Source organism: Ixodes scapularis, unplaced genomic scaffold (assembly GCF_016920785.2).
Source record: "Ixodes scapularis isolate PalLabHiFi unplaced genomic scaffold, ASM1692078v2 PGA_scaffold1__304_contigs__length_218370807, whole genome shotgun sequence".
Classification (NCBI taxonomy): domain Eukaryota; kingdom Metazoa; phylum Arthropoda; class Arachnida; order Ixodida; family Ixodidae; genus Ixodes; species Ixodes scapularis.
The window spans coordinates 172,319,679-172,343,154 of record NW_024609846.1 but is presented as its reverse complement, the minus strand read 5'-3'; the positions used below and the strand labels follow the sequence as shown (position 1 = coordinate 172,343,154).

General features: G+C 49.2%; 2 protein-coding genes across 4 annotated transcripts in view; one reads left to right on the top strand and one right to left on the bottom strand.

Annotated features, from left to right (window-relative positions):
- The window catches only part of LOC8033497, a 125,057-nt gene extending 123,561 nt beyond the window's left edge, over positions 1–1,496 (top strand). For both annotated transcript variants that reach the window (XM_040209264.2, XM_042291002.1), the window contains one exon: positions 224–1,496. In XM_040209264.2, coding sequence (XP_040065198.1) covers positions 224–355 — 132 coding nt within the window. In that variant the 3' untranslated portion in view covers positions 356–1,496. The remainder of the gene's footprint in view (positions 1–223) is intronic.
- A 1,073-nt stretch (positions 1,497–2,569) lies between these two features.
- LOC8052662 (neural cell adhesion molecule L1) lies at positions 2,570–23,418 on the bottom strand. 2 transcript variants are annotated; one of them, XM_040209265.1, is made up of 7 exons: positions 23,381–23,418; positions 20,091–20,170; positions 19,369–19,641; positions 16,439–16,632; positions 13,518–13,650; positions 7,323–7,457; positions 2,570–5,509 (listed from the first exon to the last, which is right to left on the bottom strand). In XM_040209265.1, the coding sequence occupies exons 2-7, from the start codon at positions 20,155–20,157 to the stop codon at positions 5,331–5,333; spliced, it is 981 nt and encodes a 326-aa protein (XP_040065199.1). In that variant the 5' UTR covers positions 20,158–20,170; positions 23,381–23,418; the 3' UTR covers positions 2,570–5,330. The 2 variants fall into 2 exon arrangements, with proteins under 2 accessions (XP_040065199.1, XP_040065200.1); XM_040209266.1 differs by lacking the exon at positions 7,323–7,457.
- Between the last annotated feature and the right edge of the window lie 58 nt (positions 23,419–23,476).

Genomic DNA, 23,476 nt, shown 5'->3' with positions numbered 1-23,476 from the left:
GCACCCGTCCAACTCTCACCCTTTAAAATCCGTTTGAATCAAAATTAAACATTACACTTCAGTATCTGTATCTTTATTCTAGGATCCATTCTGATAATTGTTCTCAGAAGCACCTTCCAGAGTATTTTAATACACCAAATAAATATCCGTCTATGTATTTCTAATTTAGCTTTTTAATACACATGTATCTCGGGTAACTTACAGCTTTCTTCTCTCGTTTCAGGTGCAGTTGATCAAGCAATATTTTCCAAACTGCATCTACCTCGAACAAATATCTTTAGACGATGTGACATGCCAGTGCCACTCGCGTTTTTTTCTGGCGATGACTTCGCTCGTGCGAGCTTATTACCCGTAAATAAAAGCCCTAATTCACACACCGCTCCCCGATATTCCTGCACATCTTCTTTCCCGCTGCACACCCAAAGATTCAACCAGTGTTCTAAAAAGGGGCCCCCAGCAAACAAGAGTATTTTGGATGAGCTCGAACCACCCACTAAGAAAAATTGTGTCATCATGGTGTCATCAGAAAGTGACGTGATGTCGGGAGCTTGATGCTCACCGGTCACCATGGAGGTAGGAAGATTCTGGAGGCGACATGGCGCCACCAGAGGTGAAGCCCGGGAAAATTCCGGTTTGGAGTGACACGCCCCCAACGATGACCAAAACCAACAGACGCTATTGGACGGACTTGGGCACTCTTGGGGGGGCATTCCCACCTACTGCGACCTCTACTTCCGGCTTCACTCTGGATTTTCTCGTTTGGCTGGCTTGAGCCGGTATGTCGCCTCCTCCAATTCCTACCTCCATGCTGGTCACCCACCGCCAATTTCAGCGATTGGTCAGCAGCGTGCACTGCAGGAAAGTGAACGAGCAGGCTTTTCTCGAGTGTACTTTGCGCGATTTCACGCTTTTTAATATGCCTTGTTTTATCATATGTGACAGAATAAAAGTAGCATCTGTGTTAGAGCGTGACCGACTGCTTACGATAAAACGTATCGGCATGCCATCTATCGGGGAACCCTGGCCCACTTTTGGTGTCCCTATATTTCCTAAATTAAACAAAAGGTCTGTCAGTACTTGCGAGGTCAACTCTATGCACTGATAAGTAATTGCTTATAACACTGTCAGGATCCATTTCAAACCCATGGTTAAAAAAAGATGCGTAAAAAAATTGGGAAATGTACACAGTCTAGAGGAAAGCCAGGGTTAGGCGCTAGATAGAACCGGTATGTCATATCTCGTCATTAGCAGTCCAGCAGCTGCAACACAGTGTATCCCTCTCAAACAATGTGTGAACAAGTCCTACGGAAGAAAAGTGACAGAGGCAACCTATGTCATCCCAAGGACAGACCACCTACTTCATCAGTCCTGTTTTCAACTATTTTCGAAATGCATAATAAACTCACAATCTACAAGTGATCAGTTGTTGATAGCCATGGTTGTGTTTGCCCAACTGTACTTACGTCTCCGGTCAGGTTTCACCTAAGTTTGTGCAAAGTGTGAACGACTTCTGAACAAACTTGGGTCCAGGACGCCATGTCTTACAATATCGATATTCAAGTCAAGATGTTCGAGCAGCAGACGACTGAAGAGAGCTGGACATCATTCTTCGGAAAAGAGCTTGGATGTCAACCATGCAGCCCGCTCAATGAGGCGATCTGCTGAAGTTTGTGTTCTCAACTGTGGCTTAGCCTTCTATGTTTAATTGTGCATTTCTGTCACATCGGTACCACATTTTAGCCAGGATGGACAAGAGAGTGAGGTAATTGCGATGCATTTAACTCTATACTTGTTTCACATTCAGACCAGTTATTTGTTCGAATTGGACGTTTTTTAGTGATTTATACAGCGTAAGGTTGGTCTGCCAGTAGGGGCGACACTGGTTTACACTGTAGATGAGCAATTTTGCCAGTGCAGTACGACTGCTAACCTGGGGTCTTTAACGTGCTCATGCAGTAGTGATACACGACCGCACGCCGGTACGATGCTCATCCAGATCGAAACGGGCAGGGGTGGGGCTCGAACCCAGAATCCCTGGGTTCTGCAGGGATCCTGGGTTCGAGCCCCACCAAGGATATTGATATCGATTTGCTGGAACCACTGAAACTGCAAGGACTACAGTGAATTTAAAAGATTGTTTGCGTTTTTTTTTTTTTTTTTAGGTATCGCTACAATTTGAAAGTAAGCAATCAAATACTTAGAATGAACCTAGAAACAAGAGCACAATGGCGCCAATGACAGAGCAATCGCATGACTGCAGACTGAACCTTGTGCCGACTGTTGGGCGAGTTGGTGCTGAATTTGAGAATACATGGGAGCGCTCGAAGACGAGGACAAAAAGAGGAAAATGCAGAGTGGTTTCCAGTTATCCTCCTTTCATCTTTGTCTTGGAGCGCTACCATGTAATCTTGAAATGAACCCCGTAACTCTTATTGTGTTGCAGGTTGCCCCGCTAAGGTTATTAATGAGGGAACACTATTATATTTGATGTGCTGTTTGCAGACCCCCATAAACAACGTTACACCTGTTTTCAACACCAATTGTTATAAAACCCAAGAAATATGGGACCTTTGAGAAACAAATGCCAAAGTATTTTTACTGCAATGAAACAGTGTTCTTGTTCAATGCTTGTCACTTACACATCACCAAAAAGGACTGAAATGCATACAGTGCCCTCAAACTACACTCTACTACCTGCTGGTAAACTGATGCAGGTGGAGTGTGCCACCAATCATGTAAATATTGCACATACCTAGCACTGCACAATATTCCACCCAGATAAAAAAATAGTGTTCCCCAACCCTGAGGAAATAAAAATGGCACGCAATTCTGTGCATGAACAGACACCACTGAGAAATCTATGTCCCCGTCACTGCATCAAAACAGCCTTGTGCAGAATGCCATCACACAAAGCCTACCTGCACTTATTGCACTAAACGAAACAATGCACAGAAAGCAATGGGCGAGCACACATGGGCATAGTGCCTGCTTGCACACATTTGGACACGCACTCTCACTGACACAACACATACAACCTTTTTGTACCCAGAGGCCCAAAATGAGTATTTTCAGTTAACTTAATTAGTATAGACAACTGGCAAACGTGGTCGCTCTCTTCCAACCTAGCGAACAAAGATATGGCACGAGTGAAGTGAGACCAGGTTACGATTTGACACAGGTTGCACCCAAAGGAAGTGGGTCGACTGCGACACTTCCGGCAGGAAGGGGCTAAATCCAATTCCAGAACACAGCTCGCAAACCGCGGAGCACTCGTATTGCAAGATTTCTCGTTGGAAAGTTTCATAAAATTGAGACATAGGCCTGCTTCAGACGACACAGTTTTACCCAGTGCACTGACGTCTCAACTCCTCCGGCATTTGCGCTCGGCAACCGCTATAGCTTGAAATGCTACGATTTGACAACGTCGTCGTTAAAATTATGATTTTCTTTCACCATTTAGACAGGAAGCTACGCATAAACAACATTCTTTTAAGACTTAAAACTGCACCGAGAATAATAAGTGATTTCCCCGATATCATTTAGATGTGAAAATGATCAGCTGCAAATTAAAACAATGTTAAAACCCTGCACTCAGTCATCATCACCATCACAGGAAAATGTGAATGTGTTTCAGATGAAAAATAGCTTAACCCTGATCAACAGCTGCCTCTTGAAAGGGTCCCAGAATTCTTGGAGCTGCTCACCCGTTTGAAGTCGGACCGATCCGAGCAACGCGTGTTGCGGCGCGAGGATATAGGGAACAACCCACCGGCAACACCGAAATCGCCGGGACAATCCACAATTTGCAAAATAGTGCGCGCCGCCTATCGCGCAACGCCGGAAACTTCTACATTTTGGGTGCGAGGCTGGAAAGTGGTTGGAATACAACTAGGCTTCGCGATGCATGGTTTAGCTTGATACATGTGGGGCATAAAGCTGGTGCACGCAGTCTATTCCAAGCGTTGTCTCGAGAACCAGATTGAATAGTGTGTAAAATTCCCTCCAGGAGCGTACGAAAACGACGCACCCGTGACAAAAGGTGCACTGCAGATCTATCAGTGCTCGTTCGGCTGCCATGGTGAGTCGTCCATGTTCCTTCTCCTCACGGCAGCTATCCGAGCCTGTCTTAGCAGAATACAGCCTGGCAGACGGAAATCTAAAAAAACTTGGCGTTTTCTTTGCCATAAAAGTAATTCGCACAACCATACGCAATACAGTGCACCGGCATGGTGACAAACGAAGCGACTCGCGAGCTTTCTTCGTCTTGCTCACGGTGTCCTCGCTTCCGTGCCTCTGTTGCAGCCTCGGAATAGCCGGCAAGCTTATTTGTTTTCCAACCAAACAGGGGGCGCTAGCAACACGCTCTGCTCGCGCAAGCGCAGCAGCTTTTTTGCAAATTGTGGATTGTCCCATCCGAAGCGGGCCTCGGGGAATGCCTTTAGCAGACACTGCCGGGCAAGGACGTCCGGCTTGAGAAAGACTGCAGACAAGCCGCGAGCCTAGTCCGACAAAGACCTCGTTTCCCGCTCGCGCTCCAAAAAAAAAACGCCCAATCATGACGACCTAATAAAAGCTGGGCAGAGAATGGAATGTGCACGAGTTTAGAAAGCCACAATGCGCCGAACACTTCGAAGATGGCCACAGACCTTCTGCACTTCTCTAGATGCAAGCACCCCCGTCGCGCACCAAACAGCATCTAACCGAGTCTCCGGCCGGGGCACCACCTCTCCCCGTCTTAGCAACGACAAGCTCGCAGCATTCCGAAAGGCTACGCAAGTTCGACCTAAAAACCTCCAAATGCGCTCCGGACTACGCGCGAGCCCGGGTACAAAAAAGCAGACTCGGCGTTCCACGCCGTCTGTGCAAAAGACTCCCGCCAGTGCAGGATCCGGTCGTCGCACAGGTATGGTGCCTGGAAATGCATCTTCGACCGTACCCCCCATGCGTCGAAAGTGGTTCCCAAGAGAAAACAGGAACCACGGGGGCCGTCGCGCCATGCCGTCGGACTTCACGCGAGTTAGAGCGAATACACGCGTCGCCGCTCTCCTGGTGTCCAAACTCCTAGCTGCCGACGCTTATGTGAACAGGTGAGTGACCCATAGCAGAACGGGTGTCTCGTCGTAGCCACCTACGGCAGAACAGGGCGCAGCACGAACACCGGTGGAAGGTGCGTTCTAGGCACTGTAGCGCAGGTGCCGGCAGAACCCCCCTGCGTCAACGAAACCCTTAACGCCGGAAAACGTGGCGCAGCCGTCCCTCGGCACGGCCTTCCGCCGCAGTCTCCGGGGAGGCGCACGACGCAGCGGCACTCAGAGGGCGTCTGCGGGGGGTCACACGAGGGCGGGGTGCACCACCGAGTTGTTGTTGGTCCGGACGGCCCTCCGGTTGTTGTCGTTGCAATCCGTGTGGTCGAGCAGGTAGCTCTCTTCCAGGTCCACCTCGAAGCCGGGGTTGGCCACCACGTGCGGGGCCTGGGACTCGTCCTGTTCCCGGGGCACCACCAGGGGCTCTGGGAAGAGAGGGAGAAAATCTGTCCCGACCTCTGCCATCCTTGTTCGGTTCTCAAGGTGCTGCTCCTCGGAGCGGGCGCCGAGCAAGCGGGCGCATGGCCGGAACGTCCGGCTTGGCTAGCACAAAACGGGTGCGTTCCGCACGTAGGAGCGGCATGTCGTGCCCCCCTGACGCGGGACAGCCCGACGTGGCCAGGAGCCCACTCGGCTTGCCACCGAAGAATGCCGCCGACGAGAGGGTGCTTAGAGGCGCAAATGCACTGCAGGTCGTGCTGCGCCAATAGCTGCCAGTATGTGCCTGGAACAAGTCTCCGACTGGTGCACTTATGGCATCCTTGTGTGTGGTCCCTCGCTTTTCTACCAGATGGTGTCGCACTTGTGTTGCGCCGTTACCGGCAGCGTTCCTGGCGGTGGCGCGGCAGTGGGGGCAGATACGACGAACACCCGTTCTGCCCTGGGTCAAACTGCAGCCAGACGGGTGACGGAAACTAAAACAGACAGCGTATTTACACGAATGTAGGTTGACCCATTTTAAAATTGTTTAAAATCTGAAGTGGGGGTCGATTTATAACTGAACCAAAGCATTCCACCGCCGACAAAAACAAAACAATCGCGACATCAAGAACACCTCGGCTTGCTACAAGTTCAGCCGGCTGTACCTGTAGCATTGCGCTATTCTGTGTGCTGATTTTACTTTTTTTTTTTTTTTGCTCCAACAAGTATTATTGACAGCAATTCGCAAATTAACACGAATGTACGGTGGTGAATAGCACACGCACGCCCGACTCCCGGGGGTGGCAGCACTTCATGTAATAAACACTCCAGAGGCTGCTGGAACAGCCTCACCTGGCCTCATGGCTCACTCCCTGCGGCTTCTTTTCACAGTTTTTCGCACGATTCACGGTCGCACTCGTTTGATCCAGTGTCGAGATCCTGCTGGAGCGCTAACTACGATTTTTTTGTATTGACACACGTGATCCGGCCAGTTTAGATTTTCGGTGCTTGTTTATAGTCATTCTTCACTCAGAAGCAACCAACAACTGCGCTGCTGGACACGTGATGCTCCGGTGGAGTCTGCAATGGCACGGGATCTTAAACTGTAATGGCAAACGAAGAGGCCTCCGCAGGCGAACGTCTGGTAAGGTGGAGATGCCTTCCGGAGATGGAGGTCAGGCTTGCAACGTACGCCGCAAAAGTGCGCAATCGGTGCCTACCCGTGACGTGCAACACGATCGCCGAGCAAGCGCAGAAAATGTGGCTGATGCTGTCATTTGCGAAGTGCGAGATTTCGTTGGATGATGCCGCCGACGTGCTTCGAGAACGTAGCAGTGATGACGACGGGACTGACATCACCAGTGCGGAAGGGTCGTAGTCTAGTCGCGGATGGAGTGAGAACAACAGGGAGCAGTTTCAGCTGTCCCGCCTCCAGCGTGATTCCCAGTTTCGATAACGCCTGGGCATCTCATGCACCTCACGCATGAATGCGCAGCCAAAGCACGCCAGAAGGCATAGACTGCGTGTTGGAGGCTGGGCTTTCAAAACAGATACTTTGCTGTTCTCACGCGTTCGCAATAAAATGCACATGTACGTTTTTTTTTTGCTGATGTGCAATGTGTGGGGGTTGAATTTCAATCGTGTAAACACGATGCAATCCCGGCGCCAACTGCCAAGATCACGACGTCCGACAGCCATGACACAATCGATCCCCGCTTCAACACCACCCTGGATGCACCGGCGGTGTGGGGTCACCAGACACGCTACTTAAAGACGCGTTCCATGCACCGATGCATTGAGGAAGGAGCGAACACCGACCTGGGGCGTCCTGCCGCCGACTTGTGAGGAGGCAGCTGACGCAGGACAGCACCAGCAGGGTCCCCGTGACCAGGCACAGCACCCAGGCGGCCGTGCTCAGGTCCTCCCCGCCCTCGCCCGTAAGCAGCCTCCGCTCTGCAATGAGGTGTTGGACAGGGGCCCTATGACGAGACCTCCGGGCGTTCGGGGGTCCGAGTTCAGACACCACGAGAGCAAGATCCAATTTTCCTCTCGCAGAGCGAGCGAATATGGCGTTTGTAGACAGTTCGTCTGCTAACACGAGCAAAATATTCAGTTCGTCTGCTACGAAGCGCCGTTTGCGGATGGAAATAAGATGAGCAAACGCCGTATGTCATCGGCTAACAGATTAGAAAAAAATTGATAGACTGCTACAAACTAAGCGCAGAGATCACGACGTCCGCTGCCAGGTGCACGCAGGCTAAGTGGAGTGAGGTCGGACGGGGGCGGAAATTGTGATTGCCGCAATTTTGCGCTGGAAGTCATTGACAACTCGCGCTTCTTTTGCAAACCTCAAGTCGTTCTGCTGTCGTATACAAGCCGACATTGATTGGTAGATGAAGGAGTACTAGGACAAGCACGTCGGAGGCTGCGAGACCTTTCTCGCTATTTGGGAGTTGGTGAGAAGGTCTCTCCAAACTTTTGCCTGATTTCGAACACGTGCAAAAAATGTCTCCTAGGTTGATTATGGGCAAGCTGTGGGGCCACGTCCAATCGGAGGTGGAGAACACTCTTGCTCTCACCTTGACCAAAATCGAACTCCAGGTGCAGTACCCCAGTCGTAAGGTGCTGGACCTGGGGTTCGCCTGTTAAAACAAGGGACGCGGCTGCCGGGCGTCTTTACCTGGAACATCGCATGTCACACCACCAAAGGCGAGGCAGACGAACGTGAACACCAGCATTCTGTGTTCGAACACGTTTATAACAAACACCGCAAGACCAACAGCAGCATTAGTTGTTTGTGTCATTTAGGCATGCAATTGGAGTGCAAAGCATCAAACGAGCAAAAAGAAACATGCCTACCAAGTGGTGAAGCATCTGCACGACATACAGTAAAACCCTGTTGATATATTTTTCGGGGGACCATATAGAAAAAATATGATCCAAAACAATGTAACAAACTAACGCTTTTGGGGGACAAAGATTAGGCAGCAGTTTATGAACTTTTGCAGCTGTGAAGAATTACCATATTTACTTAAATAATAGGTTGACTTTCTGTTGGAACTGTCCTTTAAAGGGGTACTCTGGCGATTTATTCATGGCCCCTGATTTGCCTGAAAATTTGCTAAACACACACACGAACCACTGAAATTGTGTGCAGAATATTATGTCAAAATATTTGTTTTCTATGAAGTTATTGAATTTACAATTTTGGTCCTCACCGTGTTTTTCAAACTGAAAGTCTCTACTGACAACCACAAAAGAGTGACACCAGTGGAAGGCATCGGTTCACTCTTTGGACTGTAGACTTTGTTCCCAACTGATTCCAAGCAGTTTCATGATGTCAAATCAATGCATTGGACGCTCGATCCAGTACCCACGCTCCAGCACAAAACAAGTGCTAGGCATAGTTAATTTTGTAAACTGCATGTTCGACTAACAAGACTGCCTTCAACAGACGTCACAGTACTGAAAAATGTGGGTATATTTGAATGTTGGTTTTTGCAACATTTTTATTTGCCTATTTCACAATAGGCGTATCCATTACGGATTTCGCGATACTAAATAGCATATCAGAAAAGGGTAATTAAAAAAAAATATACACTAAACCTTGAGAGAAAAAACTTTTTTTTTCTACCTGGTTAGAGTTGGCAAATTTCAAAATAAATATTTGTTGAAAAAAAAACACCTTTTTTGACCAATATTTATGCTACATAATGAATTATTCGATTTGCGGGTGAAATTTAAACTGTGCCCATGTGCGATGATGATGCTAGCATTTGTACCCAACTATACTTCATCTCAGAAGCTCCAAGAAGCATTGTGTAAGCTGCCAGGTGCATGCAGGCTAAGTGGAGCAGACCACAATAAAGTTATGTGGTGCGCGATGTGTTTTCCTCCTGTACCGCTCAAGAGAACAGAAAGGTGCATGCTTCTAAATTGCTTTGACCATGCCTAAATCCAAACCGCCTTCCTTTGTTTGTCCGAATCCTTCGGCGAGGAATTTCGGTTTTGCTCTAACACGCAAGCAAGAGATCCTACAAACAATCGCACGCAGATTATTAGGAAAGGTTAAGCGAAAATATGTCATCCTTAAAAGAGTAGTTTGTTTTGTCACGGAAGATGTCTGAATATATTTTATAACGAAAATCAAAATTTGCTTTAGGTTTGAATTCAGACGAAGCGGAGGTAAGTTGCCAGGAGGTGCTTTGGTTCCCACAAAATGGCAGCTGCCGAGCTGCCAATTTCGTGCCGCACGAAAATCTAAGAGTAGCCTGGCATGCCGCACACCATGGGCGTGTACCGTGGTGACCAACGTTTGAACGGGGTCTGCACAGTATCGTTTGTATGATGTGTAATTAATGGGACCCGGGCTTTCTGGTCGCACACCTGGCACGTTCAAAATTACAGTGTCGACAACGAGCAGATGATGGATCACCCAGCATTTCATCGGTTCCCCAAAAATAAAGCACACCGTATCCCAAAGATGTACAGTGGCTCAATTTTTAAATAACATCAAGCAAGTGTCGACCACCGGGACGGCCAGCGCCGTGCCGCACAGGCGTGCGGCGAAACGGGAAAGATTAAGTGCGTGCGCACAAAGCCCTTTCTGGGGGGAGCGTCGTCTGCTAGGCTATTTCGTTGATCGCACATGGCCCCTGCTCCGTACCAAAGGAGGGCAGGGCGCTTGCAATGTCAAAGCGCATCGCCGATACGCCCGTCCTCTTGGAATGCGTTCACAATCCTATAGGGAGTATTCACTGGCGGCCATAGCTGTGCGCGCGGCTGCTGAGAGCGTGCTGACGGCGAGCTTCCACAGTTCTTTGGCGACGTGCATTCCGCACCATCACGATTGCCGGTCTTAGCAGTTCATTAATGTGGGCTCATTCTGAGCATGTGCTCTGAACATCGCCCTCAATCATGGCGTCCGGTGAATACCCTTTATTGACTGTAACCCTGACTGTTGTTGCTGTATCCCTTTGCGTCATGCCGCCCATCGACATTCTCACAACACGTTCCCGTGTTTCTATAGGCACTCGAGGAGGCATAAAAACGTGCGCGTGCCCGCTGGTCAAAGAAAAGTGTGACTACCCGGCTACATAGACTAGATGACAAGAGCAACAACGCAGTTGATAATACAAAACACCAAGCGGAAACTCTGTTTATACTCCGTTTTTCTTTGCTTTGTACCGCAGCCGACGCTACGAGCCATCTTGGCCAGTCCGTCGCTAAAAGTTTGTCACATGGCCTTCCCGTTGGCACAACTGCACGTGAAAGCACGATGTCACGTGGCATGGTGAAAGCACTGGACTGGTTTGATGGCTCGTGGCATTGTTAGCACTATATGGTTTAATGCATTGTTGCATTCAGTTTGTTGTGTCACCGTATTTTTCATTTTTGTTGGTGTTCACAAAAGTAAACGCAAACACGAAATAAAAAAAAATTAAATTAAACTCGAGATGAGGCGCGGTTTATGCCACGCCTGAGCAGTATCGAAAAAAAGAGAAAATAAAAGCAAGCGCTGCTCAGATATTTGCTTAAAGGCGGTTAGCTATGCCAGCAGAAAATGAACAGGGGTTGTGTGCGGTCAATGGAATAGCTTAGCAGACGACACTCGCAATGGAAAGAGCTTTGTGCGCACGCGCCTAATCTCTCCCGTGACGCCACATTTCTCCGCGGCACAGCGCTGGCCGTCCTGGCGGTCGATGCTCGCTTGATATTATTAAAAAATTGGGCCACTCTACTTGCCGTAACAAACTAGCACCTTTCGCTGGCATTAATGTCAACCGTTAAAATCAATGAAGCGGCGATTCTAATGGCCTTTTTCAGGGTCTGGCCACGATCATGGCGCGCCCTCGCAAGAATCGCTCGAAACACTTTTGGGGGCTACGGGCCCGTCGTCCGTGCCAGCGTCTGGCGTGTCTCCCAATCCGTGTGTTTACGTGTTCTCTTGTTCAGTCTTTTGCCATTCTGAACGCGTCTTTCTGTCCTTGCTCCACGTGCTTATTTTCTTCGAAATGGCTGCGGACGACCCTGGAGGATTAACAAAGGCCACCGTCAACGATACGGACGACCTCATTCGTCTTTTTACCTTCAAAGATAGATGGACCGCCGACACCGCATCGATTCCTAACGTCGACTAGGAGTCACTCAATCGTCACTTCGGTGTCGCGTCGTGCAAGCAACTAAAAAAGGGGACGGCTTTCGGGGCAAAGTGGTATGTACGGAAAGTAATCGTGACAAGTCTCGATAATGATTCAACCATCTACCTTGTGTGTGCACTTTGTTTATGAGGCCACACCACTACAAACAGCCGATTTCGCTCCGATTGAGTACCCAAGTTATTCGAGCTTATTGCATTCCGTCACTTCGCTGTCCTGTGTACTGCGCAAGCGCACGGGGTGTCGCCGTACCCGGGGCAGTGTAAACAAACTTGAACGGGATGAAATCTGGGCTGTCTCCATGTCACGAAGGCTCGCCTGCACCATCAAAAAGTAAAAAATATGGCAGAATCTCTCTATGAATTCAGCACGTTTACGAACATCCGACGAAGTGGGTCCTACAAATGGGAGTTCACGGTTGGTTGCCAAGGTATTCTGTCAGGGATGTGTCGCCATAAGGCTTAAGTAAATTTCGCACTCACTAAATGTATTGCCAGTGACTAATAATTTTTTTTCCATTTTTAATGTCACAAGACGTGAATGTGTATAGCACACGCCTGAAGAACAGAAAGCTTTATCAACAGTCATTCTCTACTTGAGTGCCGGACATGGAATGACTACAATACACAAGCTCGCGTGCACACTTACTGTCTTTTAGTTAAAAGCAGAATGTCCCGCTGTCTTGTTAAGACCTGGCCACCTGACACGGGGGATTTGCGTCATAGGCTTCAGAAATAGGGGCTTTTGAAAGCGAGGCAAAAAGGGCGGGGTGTTTTCAAGCACCATCCACAAAAGGCTGCTGGAACTCTACAAACTCTTGCATTTCAACCATTTTTGCTGCTATTTGTGCAAATAAACAGCTGTGCAGTGGTGAGGCATGATGACTATGAAGCCAAGCTGCGAGAATAGTGAAGGGTGTCAAGCCGAACCAGCGCTGTCTGAATGACTGAGAGGACGAGAGAGAGCCCCCAAAAAAGGTGCCTTTCCCTTTCCTCCCTCCCCTCTCTCAGAATTGGCGCATGAGCCAAACAATCTCTGAAAAAGGTCAATTAACAGTCGCGGCTAAAGTAGAAAAGAACAAGAAGAAACAGATAGAACAAAGAGAAAGTAAAAGTGTGTAGCGATAAAATTTTGTGATGTGCTCGCTCTGCCAACTGGCTGAAGAGCATACAGCTTCCATTGCGCTGCATGGAACTTCTGAGATGGAGTATAGTGTACGCTCTGAGGAACAGCGAATCCAGAGTGCACACAAGTTGGCTACAAGTGCTATCATCATCATCCCATGGGGGTACAGTTTCGGTTTCGCCCGCAAATCGAAAAATTCATATTGTAACATAAATATTGGGCCAAACATTTTTTTTTTTCCCTCCAAACAAACATTTATTTTGAGGCATGTCTTTTTTAACTAAGTAGGAAAAAAAGATTTTTTTTTCCTAGGTTTAGTGTGTTTTTTTTATCTATTAAATTAATAGTTGATCCATCACTGTAACCAAAAAAACTCTCGACCTGTATGAGTGAGTAAAATTTCAGACCCCATCGAAGTAATGCAGATGCTCCCATGCGTCAGCAACTGCTCCTTGCGTCCCGGTGCAAAGCACTGAAGCTCGACTACAATGCCGGCGCAAAGCGGGAAAGCTCGGCACGCGTGCCACCGTAAAATGGTGAAGCACGACGTGCGCACCAGTGCAAAGTGCAAACAGTGCAAAGTGCAAACTTGGCTGTTTGCAAACCAGTGCAAACAGCCAAGTTTGATGCATGTGTCATTGCGCAATGGTGATGCCTGACCGGTGGCCTCATCTCCCATCAAAACCAATCACAACCCAGTCAAACTAAAAAAATGGGGAGGGGCACTCACCAGAGGAGGCACCCCTGGGGCTGGCGGTGGAAGCGTACACTGTGCTGGGCTCTCCCGGTCCCAGTCGGTTGGAGGCCCACATGCGGAACACGTATGCCGTGCCTGGCTGCAGGTGGTACACAAAGAACTGCCTCTGCAACAAGGGGGCCACAACAACAACTGTTCAAAAAACAAAACATGTTTGGAGTGTTTACATAGGTCATCTACAACACAAAATAAACAAAATAAACTTTCCCAGTAAAACAAAATTTTAGTGCAATATATATGCTGCGAGACGCAGCCGGCCTTTTTCGCCGCGTGTGGTGCCCTCCTGTGCTGTACCTGAGAAGCGGTTGAAAACGTCCATGTGGGCACAGTGAGTGCTCGTTTGCTTTGTGTGCCTCTAACCACTTTGCTCATAACTCTTCGTTTTGCTCTGGAGTGCGAGAGGGAGCGTTGCCCGGCACAAGCTCTCGGCAATGACAGTGCTACGGCAGCATTTTGTCTCTAGTTATCTCTTTATATTTTTCGTACAAGTGAGTGCTGTTGGCATCGAGTACTACAAATAATGGCGTTGATCTGAATGGAAGGACATTAAGGCACCCTAGCCCATAGTTGCCCGGAGGCTCAGTTTTTTTTGTGTGCGTTTTGTGTGCGTCTTGGCGTTCGGTAGACTGCATTGCACGGAGCTGATCTGGCAGCCTGGCGTGGCCTTTGCTTTCGCTAGGGTGTGTTGGGTTCAGCGTACTAACATTAAGCCGCAACATTAAGATGTGTGGGACAGAAAAGCTGCAATGATCACCTCACAGCTTTCAACAAGGATAAGCTCCACTGGCAGTATGATCACATAGTGGCTGAAGCATCCAAACAGTGAACACTGGAATGGCTTCCCATGCTGAAGGAGAGATGCGCATGTGCAGTGCAGCCTCATGAAAGTAGCCCACAGATCGGTCGCCCCGCCCGTTACTACTAGATTGACTTGGCTGCTTGACCAAAGACGCACGCAAGCCTGATGTCTCCTTGTCACGACGTCTGGTTCGTCTAGTCCGGCGTCTGGCATCGTCTGCTACCTGTGCCAAGCAGCAGCACTGCGGCGTACGGCACCGCATTTCACCGTCTGCTACTCTGCCTCCCTCAAATACTGCCTATTTACTCTGCCACCCTCAAATACTGCCTCAAATACTGGATATTACAGCGCCTTTTCTGTGGTTGTGTCTGGCAGAAGGTGCTTCTGCCAGACACAACCACAGAAAAGGCACTGTAATATCCCATCATGCACAAGCCACGGTTTAGTACAAGCGCCTTTCGGCATCTGTTAACCCTCTAACCACCAAGTTATTTTCGAAAAAAATGTACAAACTTTTCCAAACTTTTTTATCTCCACATATATTTCTTATGTCGTTTTGATTTTGCAAATACATTACTTGATTGGTTTCTGATTGGTATTAACACAAAACTTTTAAAAGAAAAAGTTGATTTTTATGGAAGCTTTCCCTCAGTGCATGTACGAGTAATAGAATAACACGTGCTGAAATGTGCAGTATTTATTTGAACATACGCACCATAACAAAAGATTGAGTGCCCAGACGTTTCTCCGCACTAGCGCTTACAAAGTTCCGTAAGTAACGATTCCTTGCAAAATTATTAGCGCAAGGAACACCATCATCTCTTCGCGGTCCACCGGTTTCCATGAAGAACCCCGCGCTGTGAAATGCGGGACTGCGTAGCAGTTTGTCTCTCTCACAATGAGGGCAACAAAATCCCAATCAAAAAAAAAAAGACCTAGAATTAGCCGAGTATGTCTTTTTCGTCAGAGGGTTGCCGCAGAATCCCAGGCACTGCACAAAACGGAAACCTCGGAGGCACGGGTGGCGAGTTTTCAGTGTTTACGTGTTGCCACACTTGAACATTACCCAGCGCGTCAACTTCTTCGTCACTGTGGTCGTCGTCTAAGTCCGTTTTATCTTCAAAATCCATGTCAGACTCACTTTCAGAGACAAATTCGATGTCTTCATCATTGCTACTGTTCGAAGTGCCGCAAGAGAGAGCCCATTTCCGAGGGCCGTCACAGGCATCACACAGCTGCCATTTACGATCACTGTTGCAAGGCTAGATACGTGCCAAAGGCCAAAACACGCTATATTTACGGGACTCTACAGCCCACCAGTATTGAAAATTGAAACTAAAGTCGATGGACGAACCTGTCTCGTGTTTGGCAGTGAAAGCAAACCATCCTTTTGGCTGGACAAGTGTGACTCGTCATCGGCGATAATAGTACAACCTTCCATGACGAGTGCAGCTCGGGCCGGGTGGTTAAAGGGTTAATGAGTGCTAAAATATTCCCGAAAGAACTAAAAAAAATCAACAAAAAAATATATATATCTGCAGTCCTTTCAGCTTTTTCATTCTTGCCGTTTTCTGTTGTCCATGAGCAAGGTGAGCGAGTTTCAAGAAGCAAGAGTTGGGCCGAGTTCCTTTAGAGGAGTGCCATAAACATCTCCGACTTGAGCTTTCCTATGCTATTTATTATAAACAGACGGCGATTTCTGCTCATTCATACTTCCAATCACCAAATTATATATAACCACAAACAGATCACTCTTGCAAAGTTTTGACAGAACGCCACAAGGACCAATCTTTTTGAACACTCATTTCTTGCGCGCACTATATCAGAATAGAATTAATCAGCGGCGGAAGTGGTGTGCTACGAGAATGCCGATTTATTTTATAATGCAGTGTCGTGCCCCCCGCAATAATTCCCAAAAGGCAAATGTTTCTTATATAAAAAAATAAAGAATCAGACCTAGACCTAAAACTATTCAGTTTAGCAGGCCAGGTCCCGAACCAGCTTCCCGAACCGACGAGAGCATGACAGCATCAAAAAGAAGCCCCCTCTCCGCCCGGGGTGATAGGGGGAGGGTCACCCGAAGGGGTGCTCTCACCGCGGCAGGGCTGATGTGCACGGGCAGGGGTGGCCCCCTGAGGGAGCCGTTGGCAGCGGGGGACTGGTGTGCCGGCTGGTAGGCCAGGCTGAAGTGGGAGATGGGGTAGCCCCCGTCCTGGGACACGTGCCAGCGCACCGTGGCTACCACCGTGGAGGGGTGCACGGTCAGGTTGCTCAGGCGGGCGGGGGGCGCTGCGGGCGACGTCGAGATTTCGGCCAAGGAACCCCCCCACTTTAACCTAAAACCCCTCGATAAGATTTTGCATGATTTTTACAAGTACCAACGACCATTGCTGCGCGAATCCGCAAGACACGTGCCAGGAGCGAGTGCTCCGCCGCCATTCGCTTGCAGGGAACACTTATTGCGCATGCAGTCAAAGCACGGCAGAAGGGTTCCAAAGATGCATCCTGCCGTTCTTATTCTGTCCGTAACTAGAGACCATTTCTTTAGAAGCGCCAAAAGGAGGCGCTGTTGGCGGTTTATGTCCCTGCAAACTTCCGGTCAAATGAGAGGACAGACAATCCCCACTACAGCACCACTTAAATGTTTTTGAAATATTTTTTTGACCAGCTCTCGGGGTGGTTAGCGACCGGTTAGCGAGGGATTTGGAGGTTTTTCGTTACTCGCGTAAGACGACCGGTTCCTTCTTACACGTTGAATGGCGCAACGTAACGACCCCGCTGAATTGCCAACTTCGCAATTTCCGTAGAACCTTGTCCTCCCGAGAATTTAAATGACAACAAGCTCAAAAAGTTAAAAAAAAAAAAAAAGGAAAGAGCGGAAGTCTCTCGGAAGCTGAAAGATGGCTCGTGTTTGTAAACAGTAGAAGCGTACATAGTATGTTTAGCGTCCTTTACCGCCCATGCGTCGGAAGCGGTCTAGAAGTAACCACAAATGACGCAGCAGGAGCCGAAGCGCCAAGCCGCAGGATGTCGTGATTGCGGCGGTCGGTCGTAGGAGTTCCGGCAAAAGAAGGACGAGCGAACACGAGCATCAGCTTCCCGACTCCTGGTGCTGAAGCTTCTGTGGACTTTCCATCTGGAGAGAGATCTACGGCGGGACAAGGTGCCGCCTGCCGCATTCACCTTCGCAGTTGTGCCTTCGCCAGGACTGCAGCAGGCAATGCAGTCCTGCTGCAGTCCTGTCACGGGTGGAAATCGAGAGGCCACAAATGAGGAAGCAGTAAACACACTAGTCGGTGACTCGCTGCAGGTACCATGGCGACAGTCTCAAGTTTGCGAAGGCCATTTTTTGGGAGCTCCGTTTAAAATACGGAACTGAAATTCGCGGGATGGTGAAAATGGTCGGGTTTTGCGGAAAACCACCTGACGGAGTAGCTCGATGTCCTCGGATCTCAAGGAAGAAAAATCGTCACGTTGTATTGACTGGGTACCGACTAAATCGAGACGTATTATCTTCAAAGTACCAAGTGCCGGCTGAGAAAAAAGGTTAATTTTTCGCAACGAAGAACTAGACTATGCAACGCCCGCAGTTTAAGACTCCACCAAAGTGTGGCTCTATACTCCCTTGACCCCTTAAGTTGAGACTAAAAGCTCTGCCTTTAGCGCGAGCTCGCTGGCTTCCAGAGTGCTTTGGTTGTGTGTGCCTGCGCATTCGCACTTGTCTTAACAAGGGCACAAAGCTCGCGCTGAAGGCAGAGCTTCTAGTCTCAGCTTAAGGGCGAACGGAAAATAGTGGAAGAGATACGGTGCGAAAGTTTCCGAACCAAACAGTGCCAGATGCAAAAGGTAGAAACTATTTTGAAGATGATTTCGATTGAAAATACTGCATTCATTTTTGGCAACAGACGCTATTCATCTTCCCGTATTTGCAGGTTTCAGAAGATGCCACTTGTCTAACATTTATTAAATTTTCTTATCAGATAACATACGGTTCTGAACATTTTGACATATTATCCTAACTGCTGGTGCTGTATTCGGGATGAGTGTGAACTTTCAGGAATACCACAGTATGTATTTCCGGCACAAAAAATTGCAGTTTCCTTTTTTTCTGCCAATACCCTGTACTTCTAGTCCCATTTTGATAGAAGTATTTTTTCAGTTTCTTTGAACCCATAATTCAGAAGAACCATCCTTCGGTGAATCAGTAAGCAAGAAACTAGGTTTTACCAGACGACTGCTTAAAGAGAAATGCATCCATACCGTCGCGTTGCTTTCAATAAAAACATGTATTCCAAATTGTTCTACAAAGCAGAACTCAAACTACGAGGCCTGGTTATGAGGTTACGAGGACACTCGTTGAGTGGCTTCGTAACCGGTCATTGAAGAGGGGTGCCTTGCTGGATTTCCGCGCTTAGTGGATTGGGGCCAAGAAAGGGCGAGGCGGTGATCTACCAAGTTTGCCATCAATCTGCAATAAGCAGGCTCTAAGCCCAGTAAAAAGGGCCTTCCGCACAATTTACGGCCGTAAATAGACGCCCACGAGGGTGCCCTCCCTATAATCGGAGGACTGCCTTCAGTATGATCCGGGTGAATTTTTTCGCACGTTTCTACAGGCAGGCACCTTTTTCTATGCTTTTTGAAAAACCATAATCATTGGCAGAGTTGCAGTGACTAACAGGACAAGAAGCGTTTGGCATTTCTTTCGGATGTCCAGCTCCCAGCACGCGCTCGTTTTTTTCCATTGTGTCCTGGCTATGTGTGTATGCTCGCAGTCGAAGCTCACTAGACATTGAAATGCTATTGAATGTAGGAAGCTCACACTGGAGGCGGGAAAACTGAAAGACCACCTTGCCCTTCTTATCCCGTCGGTGTCTATGCTGACTGCACACAGTGCCCAGCAACCGTCACCATCCGACTACCTCGCCTGCGCTCGTTAACAAGAGGAGACCAAGGAAAGCAGGCTCAAAGGAGCAATGGCCCTGGCCTCGGCGAGCGCGCGGTGGGGAATCAAGGGAGGGCCCTGACTGCGTATGACGAGCCGCGTGCTGGGCCAGGCCCGTCCGTCGTCCAGACCGCACGAGTAGTCCCCGGCGTCCGATTCGAGCAGCGCGGTCGACACCAGGGCCCCCCGGGGCTCGTGCAGGGTCCAGCTCAGCCCCGAGCCCAGGCCGCGCCCGTCCTTCTGCCAGAGCACGCGCCGTGGCCACCGGCGACCCGAGGCCACGTTGCACTGCAGCGTCAGCCCGGAGCCCAGGTCGCCCTGCACCACGCCCGGTGCAGCCTGCCGCTGCCGAGAGCCTGCGAGAGCGAGGGACTGGCTGAAACGCGCGCCCACGGATTTGGCAGGTTCTAGTAGGTATATGATACCAGTGGGTGTCTAGGTTTGTCGTCGGCACTCTCTGATGTTCACGATGGTGAACGCAGGCGCCGCAGAAAGCCACTGAGCTCGTCCACAGCAAGTGGCTGCGGGGTCTGTGGGAGCTGTTGGTGACTGCGTCTTACGTGCTTCTGGAGCCCGGTTAGCCCGGTCGAACCAATTAACTCACACAACGAAAGCGTTGCACCTTGGTCAGATCAGCTTGGATGATCTGGTTAACTGGCCCAGCTCGCTCTCTGTCTGCCAAATGTAAACACCCACTGGCGACTTTGACAACCACAGACAGGCACCCAAAGCGCGCACAGACAGTTTCTTTTCAAGGTAGCCGAGCCGTATGACCACCAGAGAAGATTAACTTGTGGTTACTCACCTCTCGCGAAGACATGGACGAAGAAAATTAGTAATAAGCACCGATGTACGTAGGCTATTCTGACCATCGTCGACCGCTAGGGCTGTCCCTATTCGCACCCCGAGTGCGGATAGTGGTGGATTCTTATCCGCACTCCGAGTGCGAATAATTTTGGATTCTTATCCGCACTCCGAGTGCGGATTATGTTGGCTTCTTATCCGCACTCCGAGCCTCCGAGTGCGTGAGTGCGGATTGCGTGCGGAGGCGCGGACTGGCGCGGACGCTGTACCGGGGGCACCGGGCAGCCGCAGCACCGGGGCGGGGGTGGCGGGGGTACGAAGACGTTGGCACGAAGCCGTTGGATTTTCTTTACCTGCACTCCGCGTGCGGCGCGATTATGTCGCGGGAAACTATGAACACAGTGGTTTAGAAGTTCTCAACTTTGTGTTGATTCACTGGCGTGTTGGCAGCCTCGACGAGCGTATGGAAATATTGGCGGTTCCGGTTTCAGAATTGAAATAATTTCAAGGAAATGTTTTTTGTTTTATAAAAAAAAAAAAAAAAATTAACATTGGGTGGTGCGCTTCAGATTAAACGGTACTCACGCCTCGAAGATCGGATAGAGGCGATCAAGTGCGTGTGCGTGTGTGTGTGTGTGTGTGTGCGTGTTTGTGTTCCCAAACACATCAGCTTTACAGTCCCCCCCCCCCCCCCCCCAAAAAAAAAAAAAAAAAAAAAAAAGTTCTGGCGATATATTTTTTTTTTTTTTGGACGGTTAAATATTTTTATTGACGAAAGAAAAAAGAAAGAAACTAGAGCAGTGTGCAATTTGTGACGTGTATTGTCTTGTGCTTAGATGATGGGGGCAGTGGCTTAAGAAAAAGGGGGGGGGGGGAAGGAAAATCAGTCATTTCCAGTAAACAATATTATTAAAAAATGAAGTCCCCCCCCCGGCTCAATCTCCTGAACACTTTCAACACTACTAGGTGAGGGAATGCCTGATAAGTCCCCGGCCTTTTGTTACTGTAAATTTTTTTAATAGAATGATTTGCACTTTTGCAAGTAGACGACGATAGATGTGATGGCTGTTAAAAGATGTTTTTGTGTGGTTGTGTGATCGGAGATGTTAAACATATATGCCGAGGGTGCCGAACACTGAGCTTGCGAATTTTGGGCGTGGCGGCAGCGGAAGTTTGGAACATCTCTGCGTGTGTGTGTGTGTGTGTGGTCTGGGGCGGGGGGGGGGGGGGGGGGGGTAATTGTGTATTGAAAATTGTTTGCTAGTCGCCCACCGTTCCCACATTACTGCCCCTATCCACCACACAATGTTAATGTGCTGACTGTGGCGAAGGCGCGCTTCCGTTTTTTTTTTTTGTTTTTTTTTTTTTGCAAATAATAATATCTTGTTTAACAAAAAAAAAAAGAAAAAAGGATACTGAAGGAACAATAGGATTGCTTACGTCCTGTGTTCATGCTTTTTTTCAAGCCCCCGAGGCGCGAGTACAGTTCAGTCTCTACCCAAATACACCATCTAGCGCTAATCAATTTCGAAAAAAAAAAAAAAAAAAAAAGCGATTATGCATTTGCAGTGATGTTTGGAGGTGAGCTAGTCGGTGGTGCATAGTGAACATATAATCAAAACAGCGAAAACAAACACAAGGACAAACAGAAGAAGGGACACGAACACAGCGCTGACTCGCGTCTTCTTATGTTGATGTGTTTTAAGAAGACAAAAAAGAGAGTAAATCGCGAGTCAGCGCTGTGGCTGTGTCTCTTTTTCTTTACCCCCCTTGCTATTCTTTCTGTGGCACTCCTGTGTCCGTCGCCACACACCTTCAAATTCTGGGGGTGACCCTCGCACCTACTTTGGATTTTACCTTACATATTTCCAACATCGTGGCAAAGGCACGTCGAACCCTCGGGTTCGTCACAAGGGTGTCGCGCTCCTGCGGTCCGGAGGCCTTTCGGATCTGGTGCTCCCGCGTTTAGAATACTGCGCTTCCACCTGGAGCCCCTACCAAGCCCACCTCTCTCAGCGTCTGGAGGGGGTCCAGCGTCGCGCAACACGAACTCTCCTGTCGCGGACGGACCGGACGCTGGTCACCCCCCAGACCTATGAGGATCGACTGAGGCGCCTCAGCTGGCAGACATTAGACCATCGACGGGTCGTTGCGCGTGTGAGACTGTTGTGCCGCCTCCTGGACGATTCACTAGAGAACACTTATCTCAACTCTGTCCTCCGCATTAGTAAGCGGTCCGGACAACCCGAGCAGCTACGGGCTCGCACAGTTCGCCATAGCCGCACGTTTCTTCCAGCTGCGATCGAGGCCTTCCTCTCGGCGCCCCGGGATGTGCGCTTCCCCATCCCAGAAGACCGGGCGGGATCCGCGCTTCTGTGCCGAGCCTTTTCGCGGGCGCGGAATTGATTGTGTGGGGAAGTTGCGTTCGGGCCGGGATTGCGGGACGCGCGTTGCCCTCGACTGTTGCCGTGATGGGGGGTCCTGTCGCGGGGGGGAGGTGATTGGGATCGGGACCTGGCTCGCCCTCCCAAGGTGTTGGGCCTTTCTCGGTCTCTCCCTCCTGGCAGGGCCCCCCGTCGCGGCGATGGGAGTCGCGCGCGCTTCGCGATTTCGGTTTGGACGCCCTCTGAGGACACTCGGGCCGTGCTAGGGCCTCGTAAATGCGACCGATTGCGTAACTCCCCCCCCCCCCCCTTTTATTATTGTTATTATTATTTTTTTTTTTAGTATTGTGTGTTTTTTTTGTTTGTTATGTTGAACTTTGTTTTCGTTTCCTGGGGGTTGGGCCAACAGACGCACCAGCGTACGGGCTTCCGCCTTTCTGTTTCGCCTCGCACGCCCCCAGGAAAACACCTGTCTGTGCAAATAAAGATTATTATTATTATTATTATTATTATTCTTGTCCTTGTGTTCGTTCGCGCTGTTTTAATTTTATGTTTACGATTATGCATTTGTTTGAAATTGAATTCGTTCTGAAACACAGTTCTCCTCCCAATCAAACACCGCACAACCACTAATATTTCTATGAAATCGGTGCTGCCAACATGCCAATGTCACACCACGAACATCGTAAGTCACTATGTTCAAAGTTTCCCGCGTCCAAGTCGCGCCACGCCACACGCCAAGTTCTTCGCCCCACTTTAGCCCCACGCACTCGGAGTGCGGATAAGAATCCAACGCAATCCGCACTCGGAGTGCGGATAAGAATCCAAAATTATCCGCACTCGGAGTGCGGATAAGAATCTACCACTATCCGCACTCGGAGTGCGAATAGGGACAGCCGACCGCTAGCACACCATAGCTGCCATGTTTGTTTGTCCTTCGCTGGCGTATTGATACTCGTGTGTGTTCAAGTCGGCGCTGGTTTCAGTCAGCGCATCACTCCTC